This window comes from Eretmochelys imbricata, chromosome 1 (genome assembly GCF_965152235.1).
Source record: "Eretmochelys imbricata isolate rEreImb1 chromosome 1, rEreImb1.hap1, whole genome shotgun sequence".
NCBI lineage: Eukaryota > Metazoa > Chordata > Testudines > Cheloniidae > Eretmochelys > Eretmochelys imbricata.
This window is the reverse complement of record NC_135572.1, coordinates 63,036,338-63,063,220: the sequence shown is the minus strand read 5'-3', so window position 1 is coordinate 63,063,220 and position 26,883 is coordinate 63,036,338. Positions and strand designations below refer to the sequence as shown.

Genomic DNA, 26,883 nt, shown 5'->3' with positions numbered 1-26,883 from the left:
TGAAGGGAGGCTGCCACACCTGCCAAATTTCCCATCTCAAAGGAAAATTTATGGGAGAGCCTAAGAGAAGGGAAGTTCTGCAAGGACCCTCCTGAAGAGCTTCTCCCACATTGTGTTGGTGGGTGGGTGGGAGGGTTTGCCACTGGGAAGACTAAAATACCCACCCCAAGTGCCAGGAATCCTAAGGGATTAATGAGAGACCAGGCAGCCATGCAGAAGCTCTGTGTGCCCTGTTGTCTATTGGTTTGCTGGCCACAAGGCTTCAATGGAGGCTTGCTACCAGGAATACCTCCTTGACATATCTGCCCTCAAGGTCACCCTTAAGAGGAAGATCCTCACCACGCAGTGGGTTCTCTGGGAAAGGATATGCTGCCCCAAGTTGCATAGTGTTTCTTGGGATATCTACATCGTCTCAAGGGGAAAATGATGTGAGTTTCTCTAAACTGCTTCACACCCAATGCAGGGCCACTTCCCACCACCAGCCCAACCAGCCTGTGCCTTTCCCCTGTATGGATCTCAGCTTTGGAGAGATCCATGAGTAGGGGTCTTGGGAAGGGAGATGCTGCCAGATAGGCACTGAACCATCCCTTCTGCATGAGAAGGATAAGAAATGAGCATGAAGGCCCCCCTCTCTGCATGGATCTAATGGGTATGATTCATCCCTCTCTTATTTACATACTCTGTCCTCATGAAATAGCCACAATGCATTTGAGAACAGATAATGTGTCCAGTATTAGGGGGTTTCTGGGTCAGGAACATTGACCCCAACCACAGTGTCCTCCTGGCCAACATTACTATAGTCCTCCTTCCAGTCACTGCTAATTCTTAAATAAAAATCCCCCTTGGCTGGGATATCTAAAGGTCCTCCATAACCACAGAAAGGGAGTAGTGTCTAGGTGTACCATATGTGTGTGGTATAGCTATTTATACAAATACAGATTATATAGAATCATAGATTTGTAGGACTGGAAGGGACCTTGTGAGGTCGTCTAGTCCAATTCCCTGCACTCATGGCAGGACTAAGCGTTATCTAGACCATCCCTGACAAGTGTTTGTGTAACCTGCTCTTAAAAATCTCCAATGATGGAGATTCCACAACCTCCCTAGGCAATTTATTCCAGTGCTTAACCACCCTGACTGTTAGGAAGTTTTTCCTAATTTCCAACCTAAACCGCCCTTTCTGCAATTTAAGCCCATTGCTTCTTGTCCTGTCCTCAGAGGTTAGAAGAACAATTTTTCTCTCTCCTCCTTGTAAGAACCTTTTATGTACTTGAAAACTGTTATCATGTCCCCCCACAGTCTTTTCTTCTCCAGACTAAACAAACCCAATTTTTTCAATCTTCCCTCATAGGTCATGTTTTCTAGATCTTTAATCATTTTTGCTACTCTCCTCTGGACTTTCTCCAATTTGTCCACATCTTTCCTGAAATGTGGCGCCCAGAACTGGACACAATACTCCAGCTGAGACCTAATCAGTGACACCCCCCACCCCAAATAGTTCAATTTTAAAAAATCAGCCCCTGCAAGCTCCCACCTCACCCCACATTGATCATATTTGTACAAGTCAATGTTATAATGTTGGTTGTTAAGAAGTTGGGTGACTGGCAGTGATATTACCTGAGTTTTGCATGTTACAATATACAAATTACCTCATATAAGTGGAGGGAAAAAACATTTATAAGTGTTTTTATTCATTCCGCCTTGCCTAGCTTTTCCTCTGCAACAGAAATTATAACCCCCCTCCATTCTCATGATGTCCTTCTAATTTACTGTCATTGGCCTGGGCATAATTTGGGGGCAGCATGGGAGGGCACTGCTCCCACCTCCAAACTGCCTGCCTCAGGCAGGCATGGAATTTGCCTCCCATGCATGGCCCTGTTGGCCTGGGTGGAGCTGCACCCTCAAATACATAAGTCAAACTATGCCTATGATCATTGGTTGCTGTTCTTGGAATGTGCTTTTCTCTTACAAAGAAACAGGATGAGGAAGACCTAAAGAGGGAACATCCTGGGAATACTGAAACTTCCATATGCCTCAGAATCCATAACAAAACATGCACACTCACTTGTTCCAAGCACTTATATTAATAATTAAACAACACTTACTTCTAGAAAAGTAGAAACACTTCTTGTTGTATGTTGAAACAACTGAATGTACTTAAATTAAACAGAGCTCACCATGTCCTACAAGGGATTGCTAGGAAATCTGTCCGAAAAATAAATGTTGAAAATCTTTTAAGATTTGAAATGTGGTTTAATTTACAATGAAGAAACTGGCAGCCCAGTGTAACAAAGGGCTCTGGCATCCTGCCATGCAATAAATCACTTGAACTTAACAAGACCACTACACCTACATGTCATTTCTCAGCAAACTGGAACCTGTCACCATGCCAGTGTGATACAGTAGGGCAGCTATAGATGCACAGTACCTTCTCTGTTAATGCTGACATTGTGTAGTAAGGAATAAAGCTTGTGGGCTATACTCTGACATCACAGAAACAAATCTAATTCAAAGAAAGAATCTGTGGATGCTACTATCTTGATCACCTTGACTGGATTTTCTGCTATCCCTAATGTACTGTGCAATTAGCGGATCTCCTTGATAATTGGGACTGATGTGGTTTTTGTTGTAGTTGGCAGATAGTTCTGCAGATAGTTGAGACTGTCACAGCTACTTTTGTGTTTTTATCTCATCAGGAAAGAGCTCCAGGAGGAGGTCCTGAGAGGAAGAGGCATCATAAATGTGCTTGGGCTCTGACAGGTTCCCCTCTGGGTAGGGACTCTCCTGAAATAACAACGTACCAGAGCAATAGAACATGACAGCTTTATGAGGCTCCTTCTTCTGAATGAAGACCAGGAGGGTACATTTGTTTCAAGTGTCAGATGATTTCCTTTGCCGAGGGAAAAAGACAGGGCCTCATTTGTCAGCCAAAAAGTCATCTGTCTCATCCGAAAAAAAACCTTTCTAATTTCTAATGCTGGAGAACATTTGCTTCCCCCCATTTTGCTCAAACCCCTCCAAGTCTCCATCTGCACCCTGGGCATACCATATGCACCCTGTGCCTTCCTCCTCTTCTTTGCTGCCTCCATTCTCACTCTCTCCCTTTTGCATCCTTTCTCCCTCTCCCTCTCCATCTCCTGCTTTCCTTCCTCTCCTCCTTTGCTCTCACATTTCTTCCCTGCTCACACCACCTCAAAAATCTTTATAATAATAAAAAAACTACAACCTTTGGGCCCAATCCTGTGAACACTTACTACCAGACAGAGCTCTCTAATGTGAGTGTTCCCAGTAAGGGCAGTAATCATGTCAGCCAGTAATATTAGCAGGGTCTGGTCCTTCATTTATAAACAACAAACTGCATCAAGTTTTAAAAGTGCAGCAGTCATGAAGTGTGCCCAACTAACCAAACCATTCACTCTACCTCACTGGTGTAACCCCTGTCCTCTCTTCCCTGCTCCAGTTCCTTATTATCTTCACTCACCACATCATGTCTGCACAGTATTTAGCTTCCACTTCAGCAAAGCATTTAACATCTTCTTAACTCCTTACCTGTTCAGAAAAGCACTTCAGCATGTTCACTGACTTGAGTGGGACTTGAGCCATTGCTTCAGTGCTTTGAGGCTTGATCCTGTTAGGTGCTGAGTGCCCTCAACTCCGATGGAAGTGAACACCTTACAAGATCAAGATAACTAGGGACGGACTGCTGAACTGAAGCCTTAGACTGAAAACTCTTTAGAAGCTAACTCTTTTATTTGATTGTAAAGCACCAAGTGCATTTATAGGCCTATATAAAACAATACATAAAAATAATAGTGAGAAGTCTTATTAGTGAAATCCTGGCTCCACTGAAATCAATAGCAAAACTCCTTTTCACTTCGACGAGGACTAAAATTACACAGTACTGGAGAAACAAAGGAATCCAAGACAGATGAAACACATTGAGGGAAGTGATTATCTCCTCTATTTGGCACTTGTGAGGCCATATCTGGAGTATTGTGTTCAGTTTTGGGTCCCCCACTACAAAAAGGGGTGGACAAATTGGAGAGAGTCCAGCGGAGGGCAACAAAAATGATTAGGGGGCACATGACTTATGCGGAGAGACTGAGGGAACTAGGGTTATTTAGTCTGCGGAAGAGAAGAGTGAGGGGGGATTTGATAACAGCCTTCAATCCTGAAGGGGGATTCCAAAGAGGATGGAGCTCGGTTGTTCTCAATGGTGGCAGATGACAGAACAAGGAGCAATGGTGTCAATTTGCAGTGGGGGAGGTTTAGGTTGGATATTAGGAACAACTATTTCACTAGGAGGGTGGTGAAGCACTGGAATGGGTTACCTAGGGAGGTTCACCATCCTGCGAGGTTTTTAAGGCCCGGCTTGACAAAACCCTGGCTGGGGAGATTCAGCTGGTGTTGGTCCTGCTTTGAGCAGGGGGTTGAACTAGATGACCTCCTGAGGTCTTTTTCCAACCCTAATGTTCTATGACTCTATAATTCTATGACAAAGGAATGAGCCATCAGACAACATTAGGGGTGGAGACCATGGTTATACAGTAGATAGAAAAATGTGGCAAGGAACAATAACAACACAGGACACACCTACACCTATTCATCCTACAATAGGTCCTCTGCCATTGCAACAGCATTTTGGACAAAACATTTTAAAAAAATATCTGTATGAAAGAATATAGAGACTCAGTTAAGGCTTACTAAAAAAGTTATCAGAAAAAAATCAAACAAATAAAATGCTGAATTAATATGCCAGCCCAAGGAGCTGAATGGATCATAAAGGTCTTTTACAAATATATCAAAGGAAAAAGAAGTACCAGAGGATAATTATATTAATGATTAATTTTTTTATTTGTATTCCATTAGCACCTAAGGACAAGAGGCCCCATTGTGCTAGGCACTATACAAACAGTTCATATGAGACCATCCCTGCCCTGAAGAGCTTAATGATGGCTTGAAAAATTGCTGAAATAGCTATTTCAATTTTTCAAATTAGTCTTTGGCAAAAGGAATAAAGAAGACAGGGCAATTAAGGAAAACCTTTTTTAAAACAGCTACCAATAGAAAGCAATTAAGGAAATACTAGGAAAGTATGAATACTTAAAAAAAAGATCTGGATGATCTACTTCCTGGATGCTAAGACACTTAACTAGCAAACCTATTGTACCTGTAGTGGAACTGACTGTATTTCTGAAAAGTCACGGAACATACTATCTAGTTAATGGATTGTGGGAGAAAGTAATCGCAGAGCTGATATTAAAAAAAAAAAAAAACAGGTAAGAAGGTAATGATCCCAGTAACCACCAACACATGAGTCTCACTTCTATCCTGGTAAAATAATGGAGCACATTTTAAAGGTAACCTGAAAATGGGACAAAACAAAAACAGGGCCCATTCCCTTTTTACTATGCATGAAGAAGGCCTGGAAGGATTTTATTTAAGTTTGGTTGGGGTTTTTTTGCTTGGTTTTTTACATTAGAAATTCAGGTCCTCTCTAGCTGGGAAGACTCTGATGACTTTAGAACTGAAGAAATCATATCACAAGGAAGTTGAGCAATTGAGAGGGGAAAGGAATTTCAGCCAGACTGTTTAGAATGTGTCTTTGTTAACACCGATATTTCCTTGAGAAAGGACATTCAATTCCCCTTCATTAAAATGTGAGAGCACTAACAATATAAATCCTTTGAGATATAGAGAAGATCCCAGGGAATGGCCAGGGAAGATCAAAGCTGACATTCATGATATTTCTATGGTAAAAAACTACATGACCCCCGCCCTCAGCAACCCCCCCCCACCACCTTTCAGTCTCTCATTATACATCATAAAGAAACAAATGAGCAAATAGGAAGCTATTGGGAAGTTGAACAGTATCTCAAAAGAAGTGGTGGTACCCCTACAGATTGGACAACAGAGTAGAAAATACATTGTAAGAAATAATCTTGCATTGGCAACAAGATGGAGAGAAAAGGAGTACTTGTGGCACCTTAGAGACTAACAAATTTATTTGAGCATAAGCTTTCGTGAGCTACAGCTCATTTCATCAGATGGATATTTTCCACTGATGCTAGTCTCTATAGTGCCACAAGTCCTCCTTTTCTTTTTGCGGATACAGACTAACATGGCTGCTACTCTGAAACCTGTGAAGATGGAGATAGTGACTCGAAGATGAATAGGTCGTTTCTGCCTCTAGATTATATGGACCATTTCTCCATATATGATCAAAATGCACAGAACAAAATCAGTGGATGCGATGTAAATGGAGGTTAGTTACTGTAACTGGAAGTTCTTTGAGATGTGTGGGCCCTACCTGTATTCCACACATGGATATGCATGTGCACCATGTGCCAAGTCCAGAGATTTTAACAAGCGGTATCTGCTGGCCCACGCATGCACAGTAGATCTCCTCGGGCTCCTGAGTGAGGCTATAAGAGGCAATGCAAGTTGATGGCCCCTCAGTTCCACTCCTTACCATGAATCCAACCAGATTGGAAACAGAGAGGAAAGAGGGCGGGTAATACAGATAGGGATCACACATCCTGAAGAACTTCCAGTTACAGTAAGTAACCTCCATTTCTTCTTTGAGTGCTGGTCTCTTTGTGTATTCCACATGTGGGTGATTGGCAAGTGGTGCTCAGACTGGAGGTGCCTACGAGTAAGCCAGCAACACAGATGCATGCAGCACTGCCAATCCCACCACTGCATCCACAACTGAAGCCTGAACTAACATGAAATGCATAGCGAATATGTGTATGGAGCTCCAGGTGGCAGCTCTGCAAATATCCAGTATTGAGACTTTCTGCAGAGATGCTACCGTGGCAGCCTGTGCTCTCATGGAGTAGGTTGTTATACCATCGGGAGGCGGGATGTGAGCTAGCTTGTATCACTTGATAATGCAGCCAGAAACCCACTTAGAAATCCTTTGTGGGGATATAGCTTGACCATGGGATCTCTCTGCTATCATGATGAAGAGTTTTGGAGACTCTGATGGGTTTGGTTCTTTGCAGTTAAAAGGCCAGTGCACACCTGCTGTCAAGAGAGTGAAATCTCTTCTCTTCAGGAGAAGCGTAGGGGTTTGGAAAAAAGACAGGTAAATGAATATACTGGTTAAGGTGAATTTTGGAGGCAACCTTGGGGAGATATTTAGGGTGAAGGTGGAGGGATACCTTGTCCTTTTGAAATACTGTACATGGAGGGTCTACCTGAGGGCTCCCAGTTTACTGACCCTCCTGGCTGACGTGATGGCCACTAGAAATGTCACCTTCATGGATAGGTGGAACATCGAACATATCGTTAAGTGTTCAAATAGAGGTCTAGTAAGTTTTGACAGCAGGAGGTTAAGCGCCCATAGTGGTGTTGGTTTAATGACTAGTAGGAAGGCCTTGATAATGCCTTTCATGAATTGTGTTATAGTTGGGTTGGTAAAGACAGAGCACCCATCTACTGGAGGGAGGAAGGCTCTAAGGGCTGCAAGGTGGATTCATAATGTGTTGACTGAAACACCATATTTCTTTACAGACAGGAGCTAATCTAAAACGACCCGGATGCTTGGAGAGACTGCGTGAGACTGATTATTCTGTATCCAGGCAGAGAAGCTTTTCCATTTAGCCAGCTAGTTGGCCCTAGCCAAGTCTTTTCTACTCTAGTGGCTAGTCTACACTAGAAGTGCTACGTTGGTGCAGCTGCACCGATGTAGCTGTGCCACAGTAGCCTGTCTGGTGAAGATGCTCTATGCTGACAGGAGTGAGAAGGACACTGGCTTTGTTGTGATGTCTCTTTCCCAGGACCTGTGGAAGCAGGGAGATGGGAAGAAAGGCATATCTGGAATCGTTTGCCCACAATAATAGGAGAGCACCACCTTACCACCTTGAGAGTCGCAGCCAATGGCTCCCCGGAACAATCTAGGAGGAGTTTTTTGTTTGTTTGTGATAAAAAGAGGTCCTATAAATTTCTGCTTCACTGTGTGAACATGTCTGTCAGAACAGAGTCATGGATTTCCTACTCATGGTTTGCCAAGAAGTGCCTGCTGAGATTATCTGCTAAGGAGTTGTGAATAGCCAAGAGGTATGCCACCTGGATAGCCATGCTGAGTCAGATACACCAGTTCCAAAGCCTGACTGCCTCCAGACAGAGTGGGAGAGACCTCACTCCTCCCTGTTTGCTTACGTAGACCACAGTGGTGATACTGTCTGACATAACTTGGATGTGGAGGGAGCGAATAAGTGGGAGGAAGGCCTTGCATGCAAGGATGATTGCTCACAGCTCCAGGATGTTGATATGTAGTCTGGCCTCCTGTGGGGTGCATGTGCCCTGTTCAGTGTGACAGTTCAAGTGGGTACCCCGCCCCAGAAGGGAAGCATCTATTATGATGGTCACACTGGAAGTGGAAGTAGGGAAGGGGACTCCCACTTGTACATTGTCTGCGTTCTATTGCCCCTCAGTGTAATAGGGATTCTGCTTCCTGTTGAAGACTCACCGTGTAAGGGTGGTCCCCAAAGGGAGACCTTGAAGGGGGGTTGTGAGGAGGGAAGGAGAGGAACTCTATGAGGATACCTGATGGATAATCTCCAATCCCCAATTGTCCATCATGATTAGCTCCCAGTTGAGGGAGAAGAGTGTAAGATAGCCCCCAAAGGTGACCAAAGAAGGGGAAAGTGGCATCAGAGATGGTAAGTGGGTCTTGACTAAGATGTCAAAAGTGGCTTCTAGCCAAAAATTCAAGGGCCGCTGGGCAGTGGAGTTCACAATTGTGACCAGAGTGTTCAGTGTTGGACACTGGGACATCTGTTGGAGGACTGTTAGGGTCAACATAGGTAATGCAGTGTCTACACCTGTGCTGCATCAACCTCTACATCAACCACGGCTCAACGCCACTTGGGGAGGTGACATTGCTATGTTGATGTAATGGGCATTTACTTCAGTGGGAGACAAATTTAAGTGTAGACACATGGTTGACGCAAGGTGGCTTATGTTGACCTAAATTTGTAGTGTAAACCAGGCCCCAGGTGAGACTTGTATTACTGTCCGGTTAGTTCCTGCCATGTACAGAATTGTGATGTTTCCTTAAAAGCAAAATTGGCTTTGGTGTGGGTAAATTTTTCAATGGATGAGGCTTACACAACTCTGACAAACTCTCAACAGTACCTGGAAGGAAGGTAGCCCCCAGCTGGTCTGTCATTTGGGGGTAAGGACTCTGAAAAGATACACTTGGGTAAAGGTGTCACAATCCATGTATGTTTATAAATACCAAATTTATGAGCTTTTCAGATGTTCCAAGTTGTTGTTTTATCAATGTTGTAAATATGCCCCATTAATTTCATTAACATGTCTTCTTAAAATTCTCTGCAAACTCTTTATGAACAGATGGACAATGTTTCACATATATATAGTAAGCCAGAGAATGCTAAACAAGGAACTGTGAAACAGGCTTCTCCTTTCAAGGAACTTGCATATCTCACAGTTGATTTAAGGAATATTCTCTGTCTCATTTACATCATTCCCATGCACATAAAATTATGTATGTGTGCATACATATCAGTATAACACTCTTTGTAAACAAAAATCTGAAATTAAACTTGATACCATCAAGTAGCATAGCTATCCAGAATAGGTGTGCTATCTAGTAAATTATGTGAAGCCAGTGAGATTCTAAAATACAACAGCTTACACTAGTGTAATACTATAGTGTTATTGTCAATTGATATCAGCATTACAGTACTTGTAAGAAGGATATGCTGAAAAATCTCCCTGAAAGAGAAGTGTAAAGGAAGAACCTGGGAGGTGATTTAAAAGTACCAAAATAGTAAGGAAAAATGAATAGCGCAAGAAGTGGAGAATTGTGTTAAGGAAATGGTGTTTAAGTGCATTTGTCTCAAATATATACAGAGTGCATGTCAGTCTCAATATAAAATACTTTCTTATTGACAAGGACTAGTGCAATCAGAACATTTTAGCTTATGGCCCAGCCACCAAAGAACTACAGGTAATGAAATCCCTGACACAAGCTTCTGACTGCAGGTATTTGAAAGATTAGCAAGAGGATTACACCTAAATGTTTGAGTCAAGTGTTCAATACATACATTAATTGCCTGATCAGATGTTTATGGCAGGGTAATCAGCAAAACAGAGTGTTTTATAGCTGTCAAACCACCAATTTACTGGTCATGTTAAAGTTCTACAGATGATCTTACTCTCTTTATTAGAGAGACAAGGTGGGTGAGGTAATATCTTTTATTGGACCGACTTCTGTTGGTGAGAGACAAGCTTTCAAGATACACAGAGCTCTTATTCAGGACTGGGAAAGGTAATAATAGTGTCACAGCTAAATACAAGGTTGAATAGATAGTTTAGCATAAGTATTTAGCACCTAATGTCAGGGACCATTCAAGATGGAGTGGCCTGTTAACACCTCTGTAGTCACATGACAAAAATGGGGGTTTAGTGGGTTACAGATTGTTGTAATAAGTGTTAGCAATATGTGTTCTTCATGGGGATTTCTTCTCAGGAAGCATGCTACCTATATGGAGTTTACAACCTCTTTTGTCCACCTACCATGAGGTTGTATATATGCAGCACTCCTTCCTTGACCTTCCACACTCTCACCATTCATCCCTTCCCCAAAGCACACGTTCCCCAAGAGGCCTATACTCCCTCATACTCATTCTAAAGCAGTGTTAGCAGTATAGGTCATAGAAAATGGAGGGGTTTTTTTTATGTATTCAAAAATTGTGGCTCCAATAAGCTAGGTGACTTTGCTGCCCACACCATAGGCTGCATCTACATATTGTCTTTTTAGATTATAAGCAATTTAGGGTAGGGTACCTCAGTACAATTTTCAGAACTGCATATGTGACATAATGGCCTAAGTCCCATTTTCAAAATTGACTTAGGGGCCAGATATATAAAGGAATTTAGGCATTTAAAGATGCAGATAGCACTTAATAGATATGCAAAAGTGCCTAAGGAGGTTAGTGCCTAGTTCCTATGATTTTCAGTCGGAGTTAGATGCCCAAAAGGCTTAGGCACTTGTGCAAATCCCAATAGATGCCTATCTGCATCTTTAGGTGCCTGAATACTATTGTAAATCTGGCCTTGAGAGAAACTCTCGTTGACTTGCAACAAATTGTTTTTGAAAATGACCTTAGACTGCTGAGTTGATTAGGGTATGTCTACACTGCAACGTAAGGTCCGGTTAGTGGGACTCAAATCAGCTGACCTGTATTAGGGAACCCTGAGTTTGAGTGTCTACATTGTATTTTAACTCTAGGTTAAGAACTTTCTGAACCTACGGCCCTGATTCCACACTGCAGGGTGCAGACCCAAGTCAAAGTAATCATATCCCAGAGTTCCTGGTGCCCCCACATACCCGAAATGTTTCTGCTCTAGTCTTAGGAAAGTGGTGCACCATGGGAAAACTTTACTGCCCACCATGCATGTTACCAGGAAGCAGCTTGCTTTGCAGAAGGCTTGATTGGTTCATTCTCCATTACAAACCCAGGAGGCTCCCTGATAGTGTGCTTGTCGATTGGTGATCAGAACAGAATGGGTTAACACTGACCTGAGCTGCTACCATTTGCCAAGTCAGGGGAGGGGCGGCTTCCATTTTCAATAGAGTGGACTGCAGATTGTTGGGATAGAGAGGATTAAGGAAGTTGTTCCATGGAATTGTGGGATACATCTGGATGATTCTTGGGATCTAAGTCAAGTGGGGCTGCGGCTACACTGCAAAACAATAGGGCTCGGACAGTGGCTCCCTGTTTGACTTGAGCTTGGACCCTCCAGCCCTGCAGAGTCCTGGGACCCTGGGTCCGAGCTCTGGGTTAGCACAATTGCAATGTAGATGCAAGGGGGCATTAGCCTTGAGCCGGGCTAAAGCATGGGTTGCATTGCAGTGTAGACATACCCATAGACACTTTTGAAAATTCTACTCCTACTCTTTATACTTGTCTGTAAAGTGCCTAGCATAAGGTTGGTTCTAATTAGCAACAACAATATAATTAGACTATAGTTAATAATAATAACCAAAGGTTTAGGAATATAATATTATTTATAACTCACTGAAAAAGTCTTCACTAGAGCTGGTAAGAAATTTGTACTGAAAAAGGAATTGTGACAATAAATCAAAAGGAAAATGTTTGCCATTTTTATTCCAGTTCCCAGCCTTCTCTAGTGCTCTTGATCAGTGACTGAAAATGTGTATGGCATCTGGGAGCACATTTCTTTTTTTAAATATGTAGCTTCATAGTAGTGGATAAAAAAAAACTTTATTTTTAATTCTCTTTCAAAGAATTAAAAGTAACCATGGAATTAACATGTATGTAAATTCATATTTTTTCCTAGACAAATAAATACAGTGCTCATGGGGCTAGATCCTCAGGCTTGATGTGGCCATTTTACATCACCTCAGTAGTGTGTTGTGCCCACAAAACCTGTGTATATGGGCCTAGGAAAATCACCCCAGTGTAAGGTTGATTCTGCAATAGCATATAGTAAGGTGGCCCTCCCAGTTAACAAGATTTTATTGGAACCAGTGAGACTGGTCTGGCACATCCCAGCATTCTGTGCCCCCATACCTAGGAGAGCCAAGAGTGGCTATTTCATCCCAGCAAAGGGAGCCAAATTTCTGTTCTCCCACCTTGCTCCAAACTCTGTGGTGGTACGAAATAGGTCACAGTACCTAAGGACTAGCCCATCAGATTAGAGTTCCAAGAGACTGGACCTCCTGGGGAGAAAGGTCTTCTCTGTGGGATTACAATTCCGCATCACCAATCACCAGGCTCTGCTAGCCATGTCTGACTTCAACAACTACTTCTAGGCTGGTGGCCTTTCAGGTCAAACATTACCCTGACAACAGACTACAGTTCCTCTCACTTCTAGAAGAGGGCAAGTTATGTATTTCTCACTACAGTGATGACACCCCTAACTTAACAGGGTGCAGCTAACGACTTTTTATTGATTTATTTGTACTAGAAGTGGTAAGATACAATGAAGAGAGGTAGAGTTGCTATCTGCTTTTCATTGCTCCTGAGAAATCTCGATGAAACTTTCATGGAGGCACTCTGCAATCTTCTCCCAAAGCTTTTTAGGGACAGAAGTCTTATTTCTTCCTCCACGGTAGGGCACTTTCCCATGCCAGTCAGTGATCACTTCGGCAGGCACCATTGCAGTACACAGGATAGCAGCATATAGGCCTGGGTGGCTTTGGGATGCCAGCAGCAGCTGTGCGCTCTCTGTGTTACCCTCAGGAGCCATACTCACTGTGACTGGTGCTGTGAGTGGTGCCGTGCACCAGTAATCCCAAGCAAAAGAGTCACTGAGAATGTGTTGTTGAAAACATTAGGGGAGGAAGGGAAGGGGAGTTCTGAATCTTTTGCTTTCTGTTGTGACTATACCGACAATGGTACCTCTGTGTGTTATCTGCAGTTGCTGCCATTGCGACCTTGAGGGGTTCACCCTCCACACCTCTAGAACGCCTGAGCTGGACAGGGAGGAGAAAGAAGAGGACTCGGGATGACATGTTCAATGAAATCCTGCAAGCCAGCGCTGCATCAGACCCTGAACCCAGGGCCTGGAAGGTGAACATTGCAAACAGCCTAGAGAAGGAAAGAGTGAAGAGGAGAAAGGCCCAGGAGTCCTAGCAGGAAAAGGAGAGGGAGATGCACCAGGATGTAATGAGGCTTCTCAGGCAGCAAACACAGATGCTGCAGACTCTTGTGGACCTACAGATTCAACAGTCCTGGGCTTGCCACCCTCTGCAGTCCATGGAGAACTCGAGTGCAGCACTTCCCTACACCTCCCCCCAGACATTCGTCGTGTCATCCGGGGCTGCTGCACTACCACTACTGCTCCACCTGCGGGGAGATTAAAGACCACCAAAGCTTCACCTACACGGACCTGTGAAAGCCACAGTTGGTGTATGTCGCTAAAATGTACATGAACACTCTTTCCCCTTGTAAAGTTCTGTTCTATTAAAATTTATTAAGTTTTCAGTGTATTTACTTTAAAATTGTATGGATTTTTCTTTTCACTGATTTTGTTACAAATAAAATTCTATTGTTTGGAACATAATTCATCTTTATTAGTTCACAACATATGCTGTAGAATGCCTAGCGGTTCTGAGAGCACCCACTTACTGGTTACTGTACTGTGTGACACAACTCATAGGATCCGTAACAAACAAAATGAATAGGTGCATTGATGGTGTTACATTCATAGATGTACACCAAGCACCACACAGTTCCTAACTGGCCAAAAATAGCAGAGCCAGGTAGAGCACAGTACACCACAATGCATTACTGTGGCTCACTGTTAAACTGCTCCTTCAAAGTCTCCCTGAGCCATATAGCTCTGCGTTAAGCTCTTTTAATAGCACTTGTATCTGGCTGTTCCAACTCAGCAGACAGCTGCTCCACCTCTGCACTCGACCCCAGTGGAAATTTTTTCTCTCTTTGGTTTGCAGATATTATGCAGGACACAGCAGACAGCTATAACAGTGGGATATTTTTCTCACTGAGATCTAATCTCGTGAGTAAATAACGTCAATGTCCCTTCAATCTATCAAAAGCACATTCAACTGTCATTCTGCACCTGCTGAACTGCTAGTTGAATCTCTACTTGGTGCTGCCGAGGTGGCCAGTATATAGCTTCACGGGAACTGGGGGTAGGCTGGGTCCCCCAGGATCACTATTGGCGTTTCAACATCACCAGTGGTAATCCACCAGTCAGCAAAGAAAGTCCCTGCTTGTAGCTTTCTGAACAGCACTGTCATGCACCTTCCCTGACCAGCCCACAGTGATGCTTCCCCAGTGATCCACCAATATTTGCATAACCATATAAAATTAGCCCTTTCTGTTGATGTCACGCTGTGGCATGGTGGTCTACCAAAATAGGGATAGGCAAGGCAACTATTGCTCCAATGCAGTTCAGGAATCATGCTGCTGCAAATCCAGCCACTATGTCCTGCACATTGCTGAGAGTCACATTCCTGCATAACAAGAGGCGATTAATGGCCCTGCACATTTGATGACAGCTGCCACAGTGAATTTTCCTAAATGATTCCCCGCTGACTGGCAGCAATCTGGCTTTGCAAGTTTCCACAGTGCAATCATGACTCACTTCTCCACTGTCAGTGAAGCTCTCATTTTGTTGTCCCTGAGCTAGAGGATTGGGGCAAGCTCGGCACACATATCCAGGAATGTGTCCTTGTGCATCTGAAAGTTCTGCAGCCACTGCTCATCATCTCAAGCCTGCATTACGACGTGATCCCACCAGTCAGTGCTCATTTCTCGGGACCATAAGTGACCCTTCCCCATCTACAGCTGCTCCACCACCACCAACCTTGAGCTCGTTCTTGTTATGTCCCTCAGCAATCTGTCCTCCAACTATCAGAGGATTGTGTGTTCTGTGCTTGCAACGCTCACAACAATAGTGCAGAGCTGTGCAGGCTCCATGCTTCTGTCAGAGATGGTGGACAGCAAGGAGGGCTGCATGGGTTTTGGGGATTTTGAAAAGAGGCAAAGAAATTATGGGATATAGATGATATTTTGGGATGGAGAGAGTTGCACGTTGGGAAGTTGACTCCTTGCTCTCACGACCCGTTTCTGCGCCACAATGCATAGCCAAAACTTCCCTTTGCACACTGGGATACCTAGCTATGGTGCACTGCACTGTGCATTGATATAAGCGCTGCTGGTGCGTACATGCACTGCCAACACAAGGAACCAAATATGTATGCACACAAGTGATATACTAATTGCGGGGGCTTTATGCCGACGTAATTTGCATCGACCAAAGTTTGTAGTGTAGACATAGCCTGCAACTACAAGGCTCTCAATCTGTCACCAGTGACAGATGTTCCACAATAGTTGGTGATGAACAGGATTATTTAGATGGAATTAACTAAGGTGCAGACTGCTGGCAATAGGTGATTTTTAACCCTGCTGAAGAAGACATTTTTAAATACTATAACCAGCTGTTGTACATGTAAGTTTTGGAAACCTGGTGTGACCAGAACAACATGGCCGTGGCGGTGCCCACTTTCCTTTTCCTCACATATTATTTCTCAGTCACTGAGATGTAACATGATCTGCCTATCCAAACTACCATGGGTATTAACTGATCTTGAAAACTCACCCACTGCACACATGTCCTCAGATAATAACTCCATCTTTTAGCATGATCCCACAGTGTTTATGATACATATAGTTAATGTATATGTAAATACCAAAGACATAATTAAGACACAAAAGTGCAACAAGCATATTGGTCTCAGACTGAAAAATTTTCTTAATTTTTTTTGTCTTGTACGCTTAAGCAGGATGCATCTTTGTGACTATAATTAAATCCATTATTTGAGGAACTTTGGGTAATTGGAATCTAGCCTTTTTCCATGTGGATTGGGTACAGATGGAATGAATCAAAAACAAAGATTATGGGGACGCATTATACATATTAAAATCCTGCATAAATGAAGCACAATTGTTTTAAAGGGCCCTAGGCAATTATCCTGATTATTGTTTTATGAGGGAACCCCATTAAGGTGAGTTGATTGATTATATTTCTGTACAGGGAAAAATCACCAGCACTAAATATTTTAGACACTTTACCTGCCAAATAAATGCTGGCAGAATATCAACGGAGCGGTGCAGAGAGTTCCTTTACTGTGGGGGTGGCCTTGACACACTATTTATAAACCCCCTGAAAGGTGTTCATTTCTATAACTTATTTTTACCTAACCTCAATCTAAAAGTATACTCTGATTGTTCTCTATTCTGTAGGTATCAAAGATAACTAGAATTCCTTATCTCTACAATTCACAGATAAGAGATCATTGCACTCCAGGTAAAGCATGATCTTTCTCTGTTCCAAATTAGGGATACTTTTGTCTGGTCAGTTTCCTGAAACATTATGGATCCTACAGTATGTCTCAATCTATTAATGGAAAAACTACTGAAACTTTGCTCACCTTGAGAAATAAGCTCTTAGGAATGGTCCTTGTTCCTCCAAATTGCTATAGCGTATGAAATAGGATATGAAGTAGAATGTGACTTTATCATAACTACTTACCCCCGAACACACAAAACACACCACCACTACCACAATCACAACAACAACACTGGACAAAAAAGAGTTACTTACATTGAGTGAGGATCCCTGTTAAGGCATTTTTAAAACTCTCCTTGGCTTGTTCCATTTCTTGCTCATGAGTGGCTTTCTCATTCATAAGTCGGCGAACATGACTATTTGCTGACTGCACCATTGAATAGAATTGATTTGCAGAGCGACGATTCACCTCACCTCGCTCGATCCAGGTAAGCAGCACTGTGATGGCCTCTGAAAATTTGTTGTCATCTAGAACAGTCAAACCACAGGTTTTAAACTACAGATATAAATATCCCAGGAAGGATACAATTTCTGTGCTACGCCACATTAAAATACTCATCAGTTGTGCTTACACTGTATCACATTTGGTTACACTTTTTGGTCTATTGTTTCACCAGATCTGGGGAGATGATGCTATCATATGAAGCTCCATAAATTGTCATCCAAAACCTGTCTTCTAGTGATTATAATAGTTCTCTTCCTTGAAAAAAAAAGTGGCCTAATTTTCACATGCACTAAAGAAATGGGAAGGGTGTGTGTGTGAGGAGCTAGATGCATTAAACTCGGGAAGGGATTTAATGTGGGAGGCTATAGCGTGATGTTTCAGTTACATCAGGGAATACCTACATTTTGTGGCCATATTGATTGGCCTTTACTATTGTGCATTTAAAGATTTGTACATATTCCCAACGACCTCAAGCTGGGCAAATAAATAATACATTTGTCTACAATAAAAATTCTGCATTCTGCGGGTCTTGTCAAAACACAGGGCCTAGATCTGCAGATCAATATATCCACTCAAAATCTTCCAGTGACACAGACCCCCCACTACACTTAGTTCCTCTACTTGCACCTATTACTGGATAATGACTGAACTTTATGATCATCAAGAAACAGAGAATGGAGAAGCATTGTAAGTACACTAGACATTTAGATCCTCTGATTGTCAGATGCTGAGTCTGGAGGACAGAGGATGGATCACTTGATAGTGGCCCTACTCTTTTCATTCCCTTTGAAGCATCTGGCCCTGGCTACTGTCAGAAGACAGGATACTGGGGTAAATGGACCATTGGTCTGACCCAGTATGGTCATTCTTATGTTTTTGTGAGGTTGTATAAAATAGAACATCAACAACCAAACCAGACCAGCCCAAGTATTATAATGATAAAGGGCCTGAATCTGTCATCATTACTTAAAATGAGTAATGCAAGGCTTCTCAGTGGCTTCAAGGAGACTAGCAAGAGTGCTACTCACCACCAGTAAAAGCAGAAGAATTGGGATGCAAATTAGAGTTGGAAAATATCTACTAGGCCATCTTGCTCGCTAATCCTTCCAGTGCAAAATTTCATCCTACAGTATATTTTCTAGTACTTCATCTAATACTTTTTTTAATGAAGATCTCCTGGGATGATTCTTCCACCTCTTCCTCAAGAGAGTCTTATAGTGAAGTCCAGTAAACTGTGAAATAAAACTTCCTTACAATTCAGCCTACATGCATTTTTTTTTTCTGATTTTGTCCATTTACTGAATAATTCATCCTGATGCTTGGTGTTTACTTCTTCATATATTTTAAATTATTAGTATGTCTCCCCTGCTGCATAAATATCTACTGTTCTGGGTGGAAGGAAGCAGACATTTTGCCCAATGCCATTTGAAATGAATACGTGAAAATATTAAAACCAGCCAATGACATGGAGAGATCTGGCAATTTTTTAAAATTGTTTTGTAAGGTAACACAATCTATCTGTAAGAAATAATAAAATAAGTAATAATAATTATATGTTATACAGGACTATTTATTCTAGATCACAAATCACGATACAAAGAATATAGGGACCTAAGATCCAGAGAGGTACAGTGAGTTGCCTGCAGTCATGCAGCGGGTCGTGGCAGATTTAGAAATAGACCCCAGGTCTCTAGACTCTTAGTTCAGCCCCCCATTCACTGAACCATGCTGTCACCTACAACAGCTGGATTCAACCTCTACCAGCTGGATAGACTTTTTGCTGCTGAATTGGAATTCATTTGCAAATTGGATACTATTAATTTAGGCTTAAATAGAGACTGGGAGTGGCTAAGTCATTATGCAAGGTAGCCTATTTCCTCTTGTTTTTTCCTACCCCCCCCCCCCAGATGTTCTGGTTTAACTTGGATTTAAACTTGGAGAGTGGTCAGTTTGGATGAGCTATTACGAGCAGGAGAGTGAGTTTGTGTGTGTATGGGGGTGGGTTTTTGGAGGGGGGTGAGGGAGTGAGAGAACCTGGATTTGTGCAGGAAATGGCCCAACTTGATTATCATGCACATTGTGTAAAGAGTTGTCACTTTGGATGGGCTATCACCTGCAGGAGAGTGAATTTGTGTGGGGGGGTGGAGGGTGAGAAAACCTGGATTTGTGCTGGAAATGGCCTAACCTGATGATCACTTTAGATAAGCTATTACCAGCAGGACAGTGGGGTGGGAGGAGGTATTGTTTCATATTCTCTGTGTATATATAAAGTCTGCTGCAGTTTCCACGGTATGCATCCGATGAAGTGAGCTGTAGCTCACGAAAGCTCATGCTCAAATAAATTGGTTAGTCTCTAAGGTGCCACAATTACTCCTTTTCTTTTTGCATTTGAGAGACTCCCAGAAATCCACAAAATAAAAGCATCACAATGTTTGATATTTGCATTGTGTTGTTTGTATGTTGTGACTTTGCGTCCACACAGGACCATACACTCATTCTCTTTCACTTATTTTGTGGCTATTGAGAAGAAAAGAAATGGTGGTCTCCTCTTTCTCTGTCCCAATTTTGCCTGCAGGGGCCACCTACCAGTTCTACCTGTGATACACATACATGTACCTGCCAGCACTTAGTTCACTCTCATGAGTGAAGCTCACCAGACATGTAGACCTTAAAAGAGCTCTTCATAAAATTCTGAGATAGCTTCAGTTCAGCTCAGAAACCACTGCGTTGAGGACCTCTGAGCTAGGATGAAATCCTTATCCTATTGAAATCAATGGGAGTTTTGCCAGTGACTTCAACGGAACAACGATTTCGCCCCTACAGCAGAGTGTTTATTGAAATTACAATATAGTCAATAGAGAATAGCCTGCAATCATTTCTGTAAATGTTTACATGCATAGTCTTAAAATCCAATTACACAATAAAGGAATATCATGAAGCTAGATGATTTTGTGGACAATACTAGCTTGTTAACTCTGGAAATTCAGCTGACGTTGAACATAAGGTATATGTAATTGAATAGATTCTTCTCTTTTTTCCTTGTAGATATCAGCAGATCTTACCCCTCATAATTTAGCATTCAGGTGAGACCCTATATTAAAATAGCATTTACAATAAATTATCTTATCCTAGTTAGGTTAAGAATACAGACAGAAAAATTAAGAAAAATGGTGCACAGAAGCTGCCTAACCCAAGTATGGCTTCTGAATAAGCAGTCAGCAGAATTGAACAAAAATATTTAGTTGAGATGCACTTTTTAAAAAGCAGTTTTGCAGAACTATTTTCCCATTTGCTCTTACTTTAATCTCTGCGCAGCATGCCAGTGCACGCCATTTTGCTCTTGAGCCTACAATAAATGAAAACACCCCTCTTTTGTTTTTATTAAGCACAGCTGGGGGCCACAGAAGTTGTTCATAAATGTACCCTTTTTTTGTGAAACAGCTTCAATCCATTAACTGCCCTGCTCCCTCACCCGTATATTTACTGAAAACCTGTTTTAACACACCCCAATCTCAATGAGCTGTAGGGGCCTGCAAATTGATGGTTCTTCACAAACAGAAAATATGTTATGTAATAAAATATGTTCAGTATTAAACATCAGAAACTTTACTAGTTGCATAATTAGGAGATATATTTTTCTAATAATTTAATAAACGTTAGAGGGTAGTAAATTCACAGCAGAACTACATTAGTTAATAACAGGTTTTCTCTACAGATCCAAAAATTCCTAATTTCATCTACATTCCTAACTTTTCAAATCCATGATTCCACTACCCAGTTACTGACAAATTGCAACTCTAATTTAATTAATTTTCTTCATCCAGAACACAGTGTAACTCTTTCTGAGCAATTCCCAGTTCACTTGGAGAACCACCTTTCAATACCTGATGTAAATTCTTATTTAGTAGAAAGTTTTCTCCACCAGAGAAAACAAAAACAAGAAAATCTAATTTAAACAGGGTTTGGATTGCAGTCTTTTTAAAGTCATTCGTTTAGACAGAAACTAATTCTGTTCACAAGTATTACCTCAGAGGTACAGCAACAAAAATACGGAGCACTGTTTAAATACGTGCTCTTAGGTATGTTTCTTTATATAATCGTTCCATTAAAATGTACCATATATTGAAGTATTTTCTTGCACTTAAATGTGGTCTCCAAAGTTAAAGTGCATTTAGACAAATTATGCCTCTGATGACAGTACATCAATTATACAAACCTATAAGGTACTTATGCACAGGCTTTCAGTTGTATTGAAAGTAGTGATGTGTATCTTTTAAATGTTATCAGTCTTCTGATGACAGCTAGCCTGGTGTCAATTGCTAGAAATGTTTAGGTGTCTTTTTCTGGACACACTCATTCAGGTCTCCAGAGATAAGATATTTTAAAATTCTTTGTATGTCAGGTGAAAATAGTTGGCACTTACATCCTAGCTCAAAAGCGAGATGATAGGAAAAATAAAGAAAAGAAAATGATTCCCAGAGCTGACTGAAAATTTCCATAGCAATATTTATATGAAAAATGAGAAACAATTGTTGATGAACATTTTTAAATCTTTCTTCTTGTTTTTGATCAGCTCTAAACATCCCATAAACTTTCACCAGCTACTGCTGGGGTTGCCTCAAAATAGAACATGAGAAGCTGTGATACAGACATCCATTGGCAGTGCGCCCCCATTCTTTGCAAACAGCTCTCTCCTCAGACTTGACAAACTCACTACATCAAACATGTCTTACAGGATATTTATCCATAAGAGTAACATGTAATGTATCTAAGAAAGCTCATAACTTTGTCAAGACTCATAATCATTGTGAGCTGTAAACATGAACAATATCTACAGAATAACGTATTAAAGTATGCTTTATAGACTTGGAATAGAAATTAGTCACCAGGATGTAACTTTACTTGATGATTAACTATTTAAGCAAAAGGGAGTTGACACCCCTCATTAGTCAGTTGGTGAGGTAATGCAAAAGTCAATTGTCTCCCTTGACACATTCCAGAACAGTCAATGGAAAGCCATCAGAGACAAGGACAATTGAAACCGCTTAAAGGTAGAAGAGAAACTCTATAAGAACACAGGGGTTTGTACTGCCTGTGAATAGAAACAAAGGGCTATTTTCAATATAACAGAATGTAAGGAAAGGCACTCTGGATCCATTCACTGAGAAAACCCCCCGGCGTGCTTTCACGAATATTTGGATCCTGGCTCTTGAAAAATAGTCACCTCTGCAACAGACTGAACTTTGGGGGACAGTCTACTTCATTAGCTAGGAAACATAATTATTGATAAGTGTAGGCTCAGGTTCATGTTTTATGATTTTGTTGTGTATTGGAACCACTTGTTTCCACCACTCTTTCTTGTGTCTAGTTAAATCTTCATTATTTCTTAAATAAACTTTCTTTTGTTTTATTGTAAGTGCTCACAAGAGCTGTATGGTTTACAGGAGCAGTGGTTTCAGGTAAAACTGGTAAATTGGGGTATGCTTCACCTTTGGGTGAAGAGGATCTCGAATTTCTGTGAGTGGCCAGTATTAGGAGCTAGATATTACAGGGGAAATGATTCCAAGGGATTCAGGGACTAGAGTGAACCTATTATTAATGTACATGGCGAAGGAAAGGCTGACATAAGCCTAGAGGAGAGTGTTTGAGTGGCTGAAGAGCTAGTGGTGCCAGGGAGCTGACGCCCAGCTACCACAAGAAAGGCTTCCTCTTGCTGGAGGCAGGCGGATAACAAGGTGACTCACGGTGCTGGGTACTCTAAGAACCATTGCAGAGACATAAATTAAAAAAAAATCCTACTTTCAGTAAATAGAGTTTCTCCAGTTTACACTGTTGTAGCTGTGGGCAGAATTTGCCCCGGCATAACCTGAAATTTCATGAGTACTCATCTCAGCATCTGATGAAGTGAGCTGTAGCTCACGAAAGCTCATGCTCTAATAAATTGGTTAGTCTCTAAGGTGCCACAAGTACTCCATTCATCTCAGCAAAGTTAAGCCTGTGAATAAGCACTGGCAGGATCTGGGCCATAGGTCCTATAATCTTACCCACTTTATGGTGACAGACTGATACTCTGATCATGCTGGAGAGAGGCTTTCAGACACTCTAATGTTCCTGTCATTTCCTTATTTATAGTACTCTATTCTAGGGTGAGAATCTTTGCTGCACCTCTAACAAGCACACCACTGGACTTGCACCCAGGGGAAAGGGGCTATGGCATCCAGCTTGTTGTCCAGAGTCTGGGCTGCTCTGAGGCTGCCAAAGCCCCTGCCAATAACTTAGACAGCACTGGGGACCTGCCTTAATATGCCAAATGGTCCGGAGGGGGAAGGGAGGGGAAGGGCTCCCTGTTCATTGGCTTGGTTTGCCATTGATGTGTTATGTTATCTTGGTCATTTATCTACCTGTAATTTATATTTCTAAAATGTAATAGTTTGAGCCCATGTAAAAGAAAGTCAAAATACATGATTTATGCAGGTGAGTCAGGCTAGGGTAGAGGTTTAATAACCCTATTCATCAACAGACTCAATCCTCATCCTCCACGCACCAGAAATAATTTACTTCCCATCATACACTGCGTTTGGTGCCTGATTTATGCCCCATGTTCCTCTTATCTTAAGCTCCTCTCCTGCAGACAATGTACGTCACTGATCTAGAAACCTAAGTCTTAAGTTTATTAAAATCTTGTTTTTTTCTGCTCATATACTGTATATAACTGTGTCATACTTCAGACATCTGTCTGGTCATTTTGGAATTAAGAGCATTTTAAACCTTATGGCATTGCATAATAAGTTGGCATCAGGGAATCCCAATTCTCAGTGCCAAAGGGTTACTTTAAAGAATGATTAATCATCCATCTTAGCTTTTCTTGAATAATCTTAACTGTATATTATATCCAGGAAACTTTTTACATAATAACATATTGTCGCTGAAACTAAAAATTTAAAAATATACTTACTAAAAGATATCCCAAATGTAATCGTTCCAAACTGTCTAATCAATCTCTTCCAAATTCAAATCACAGAGGATCCTTCCATAGGTGGGTGTTCTGTGCTACATACAGAAATTCATTATCTTGTTCTGCTGATGCTATTATTTCCAATAAAATGTAATTATGAGATTATTGAGTTTCCTCCCTATTTCTCAAAGTCGTACTACAAACTTTTAGATCCGTGAACTGCAGTTTCCTAGTCAGTTATAACTGAGTAATTTGGCAGTGCTGTACATTTAATCAGCTATGTTGCATTAACATTTTTAAATTCCCTTTGATGTAATATGGATCATGTGAGTCAGGACCACACTCAGAACACACTTAATAATAAATGTAATTTTATTTTAGGCGTACTGAGTATCCAGGGAATTGGGTTACCCAGCCATTGATAGCTGAGTGCACCCTAAATTTCAGTATCAAAAGGCAACATTGCTCTCACAACAGCTCCTGCTGGTCACCCCTAAATCTAGCCAGATACATGTCTCACAACAGATGCCATGGCATATGGAATAAGGAAGGGAAAAACTCTGAAATAAACACAGGAATGGTGAGTGAACAGATTTGATATAAAAACGCTGAAACCTATTATATTCTTTGTATCGAATATAATAATTAAGAATAGGATGCAAAAATGCCTCACAATTATTTCAGTAGCAACTACATTAGACACTCTGCAGTTTCATTAGAAGGAGCTCGGAACTGACTTCCTTTCTGATGCATTAATTTTGGTCTCTACTACATTAAACTTCATTAGGTTCCCCCTTTGGCTAACTGCACCACTTCTGCAAGGCTTAAAAGTCCAGCTTGAAGTATGGAATTATAATGAAAACAGAGTGGATTTCTTCTCAGTAAAATATCCTATTTTGCAAGCAATTAAATATTTTTTTATATTTCTAACTATGTTCAAAGGCTGAGATTGACAAGCTTGATGTTACCTGAATCTTGCAGTAGATGCGTCCCCAGTTAGTTCATGCTACTATAACTGCCATCTATTTATTTAAATTTCCAATCTGTTCTCTCTTCAGGGGGATAATGCAGTAACTGGCATAGATGCAGCTTCTGAATTTTGCAAAGTATATTTTTTTTAAATGGAAAAGCAGGTGGATTCCTTTGCTGTGCTCAGAATAAGACACTACATTTAAAAGGGAGGTAAATAATAGAATAATGTTCATGTCTTACAGATGTTTATGTTCCCTTTCTATAAAATATTTTAAAGCAGATATTGAGATTTGGTGAGATGCCTTCATTAGACAGTCGGACTGCTTGACTACCTGCAGCAAATAAGACAGACACAGTATTTCAAAATGGCCTATTTGCTATAAGTGTTTTGTGAAGATGATACTATTAGGTACAGATGAACTTGAATTAGGAGTCTCATGGTGTTCAAAGCTCCACTTTGGAACCTAAATGTCATATGCATACAGATTAAAATGATTTGTTCCAATGTACCTGTTAGAGCAGCATCCAAATAAAGAAAGAAGGTCAACATACTGAGCCTATCTTTAGCTGGGACTTCATTGTTGTGGGCACAAAATTGCATGAAGAGTCATACGCATGCATGAAAATTTGGTCCCAAATATCTATCATCATATCTTTTTATGCAGCAACAATACATCTGATTGGGAGGATTGATTATTAATTATTTATTTCTAGTAGCACCTATAATGTGATGAGATCTCAAAATCTAAAAGATATAGACCAGGGAAAAGAGGTACAACAAACAAGTAGTTATGCTAGCCATTTTCATAATACACTATCTGATGACATAATTTTCTGTTGTTCTTGCTAAAATATGTAGTGTATCCCTGTGACAGGGCAGAGTGGCCCCGCACTGGTACCGCAGGGGTTAACCCTTCCTTCCTAGCAGAGGAAGCCACGCCCCGGAAGCTCTGCTGGGCATGCTCCAACTGTAGCATGGTATAAAAGCCTGCAGAGCTGTTCAGTCTGGGGAAGGAAGCACAATGCCAGCTCCTGAGGAGGGATAGCTGGCGCACCAGGATGCAGAGGCCAGCCAAGCCGGGGTGCACCCTGATGGAGTATGTCACAGGAAGGGAACAGACTGGAGGACCACCCAAAGTGGAGAACCTGGCGTTTATAGTAGGAACTGACCCAGGGGAACTTTAGAGGCAAACAGCATTAGAGCCACACAGATGCTTGGTGTGTTGCAGGTGGATACCCGCTGAGCTGGTGGCAAGGGGAACTTGCCACTACCAGGGCCCTGGGTTGGGACCCGGTGGAGAGGGTGGGCCTGGTTCCCCTCCCATCCCTCCCCCCGCACCGTGGGAATCCTATGGACTCTGGCTGCTAGGCTGCACTACTCTGCTTGCGAGGGGGATTGTATGAACTCTGGCCATTAGGCTGCATTGTTCCCATGCAAGGAGCTAGTTATGTGGACCCTGGCCATTGGGCCACACTGCCCTGATGCTGGGGGTGAGTTACATGGACTCTGGATGCTAGGCCGCACTACCCTGACCAAGGGGTGATTGTGTGGAGGGAGGCCATTAGGCCGCAACCGGCCGCCCACAGAGAGGCAGGCATGTGATCTTGTGAGTGGTGAGGTTCTGACACC

The 26,883-nt window shown here is 41.8% G+C and overlaps 1 protein-coding gene across 2 annotated transcripts in view; it reads right to left on the bottom strand.

Annotated features, from left to right (window-relative positions):
- ENOX1 (ecto-NOX disulfide-thiol exchanger 1) overlaps window positions 1-26,883 on the bottom strand; it is a 194,554-nt gene that overhangs the window by 91,239 nt on the left and 76,432 nt on the right. For both annotated transcript variants that reach the window (XM_077811882.1, XM_077811890.1), the window contains exon 5: window positions 17,137-17,349. In XM_077811882.1, coding sequence (XP_077668008.1) covers window positions 17,137-17,349 — 213 coding nt within the window. The remainder of the gene's footprint in view (window positions 1-17,136; window positions 17,350-26,883) is intronic.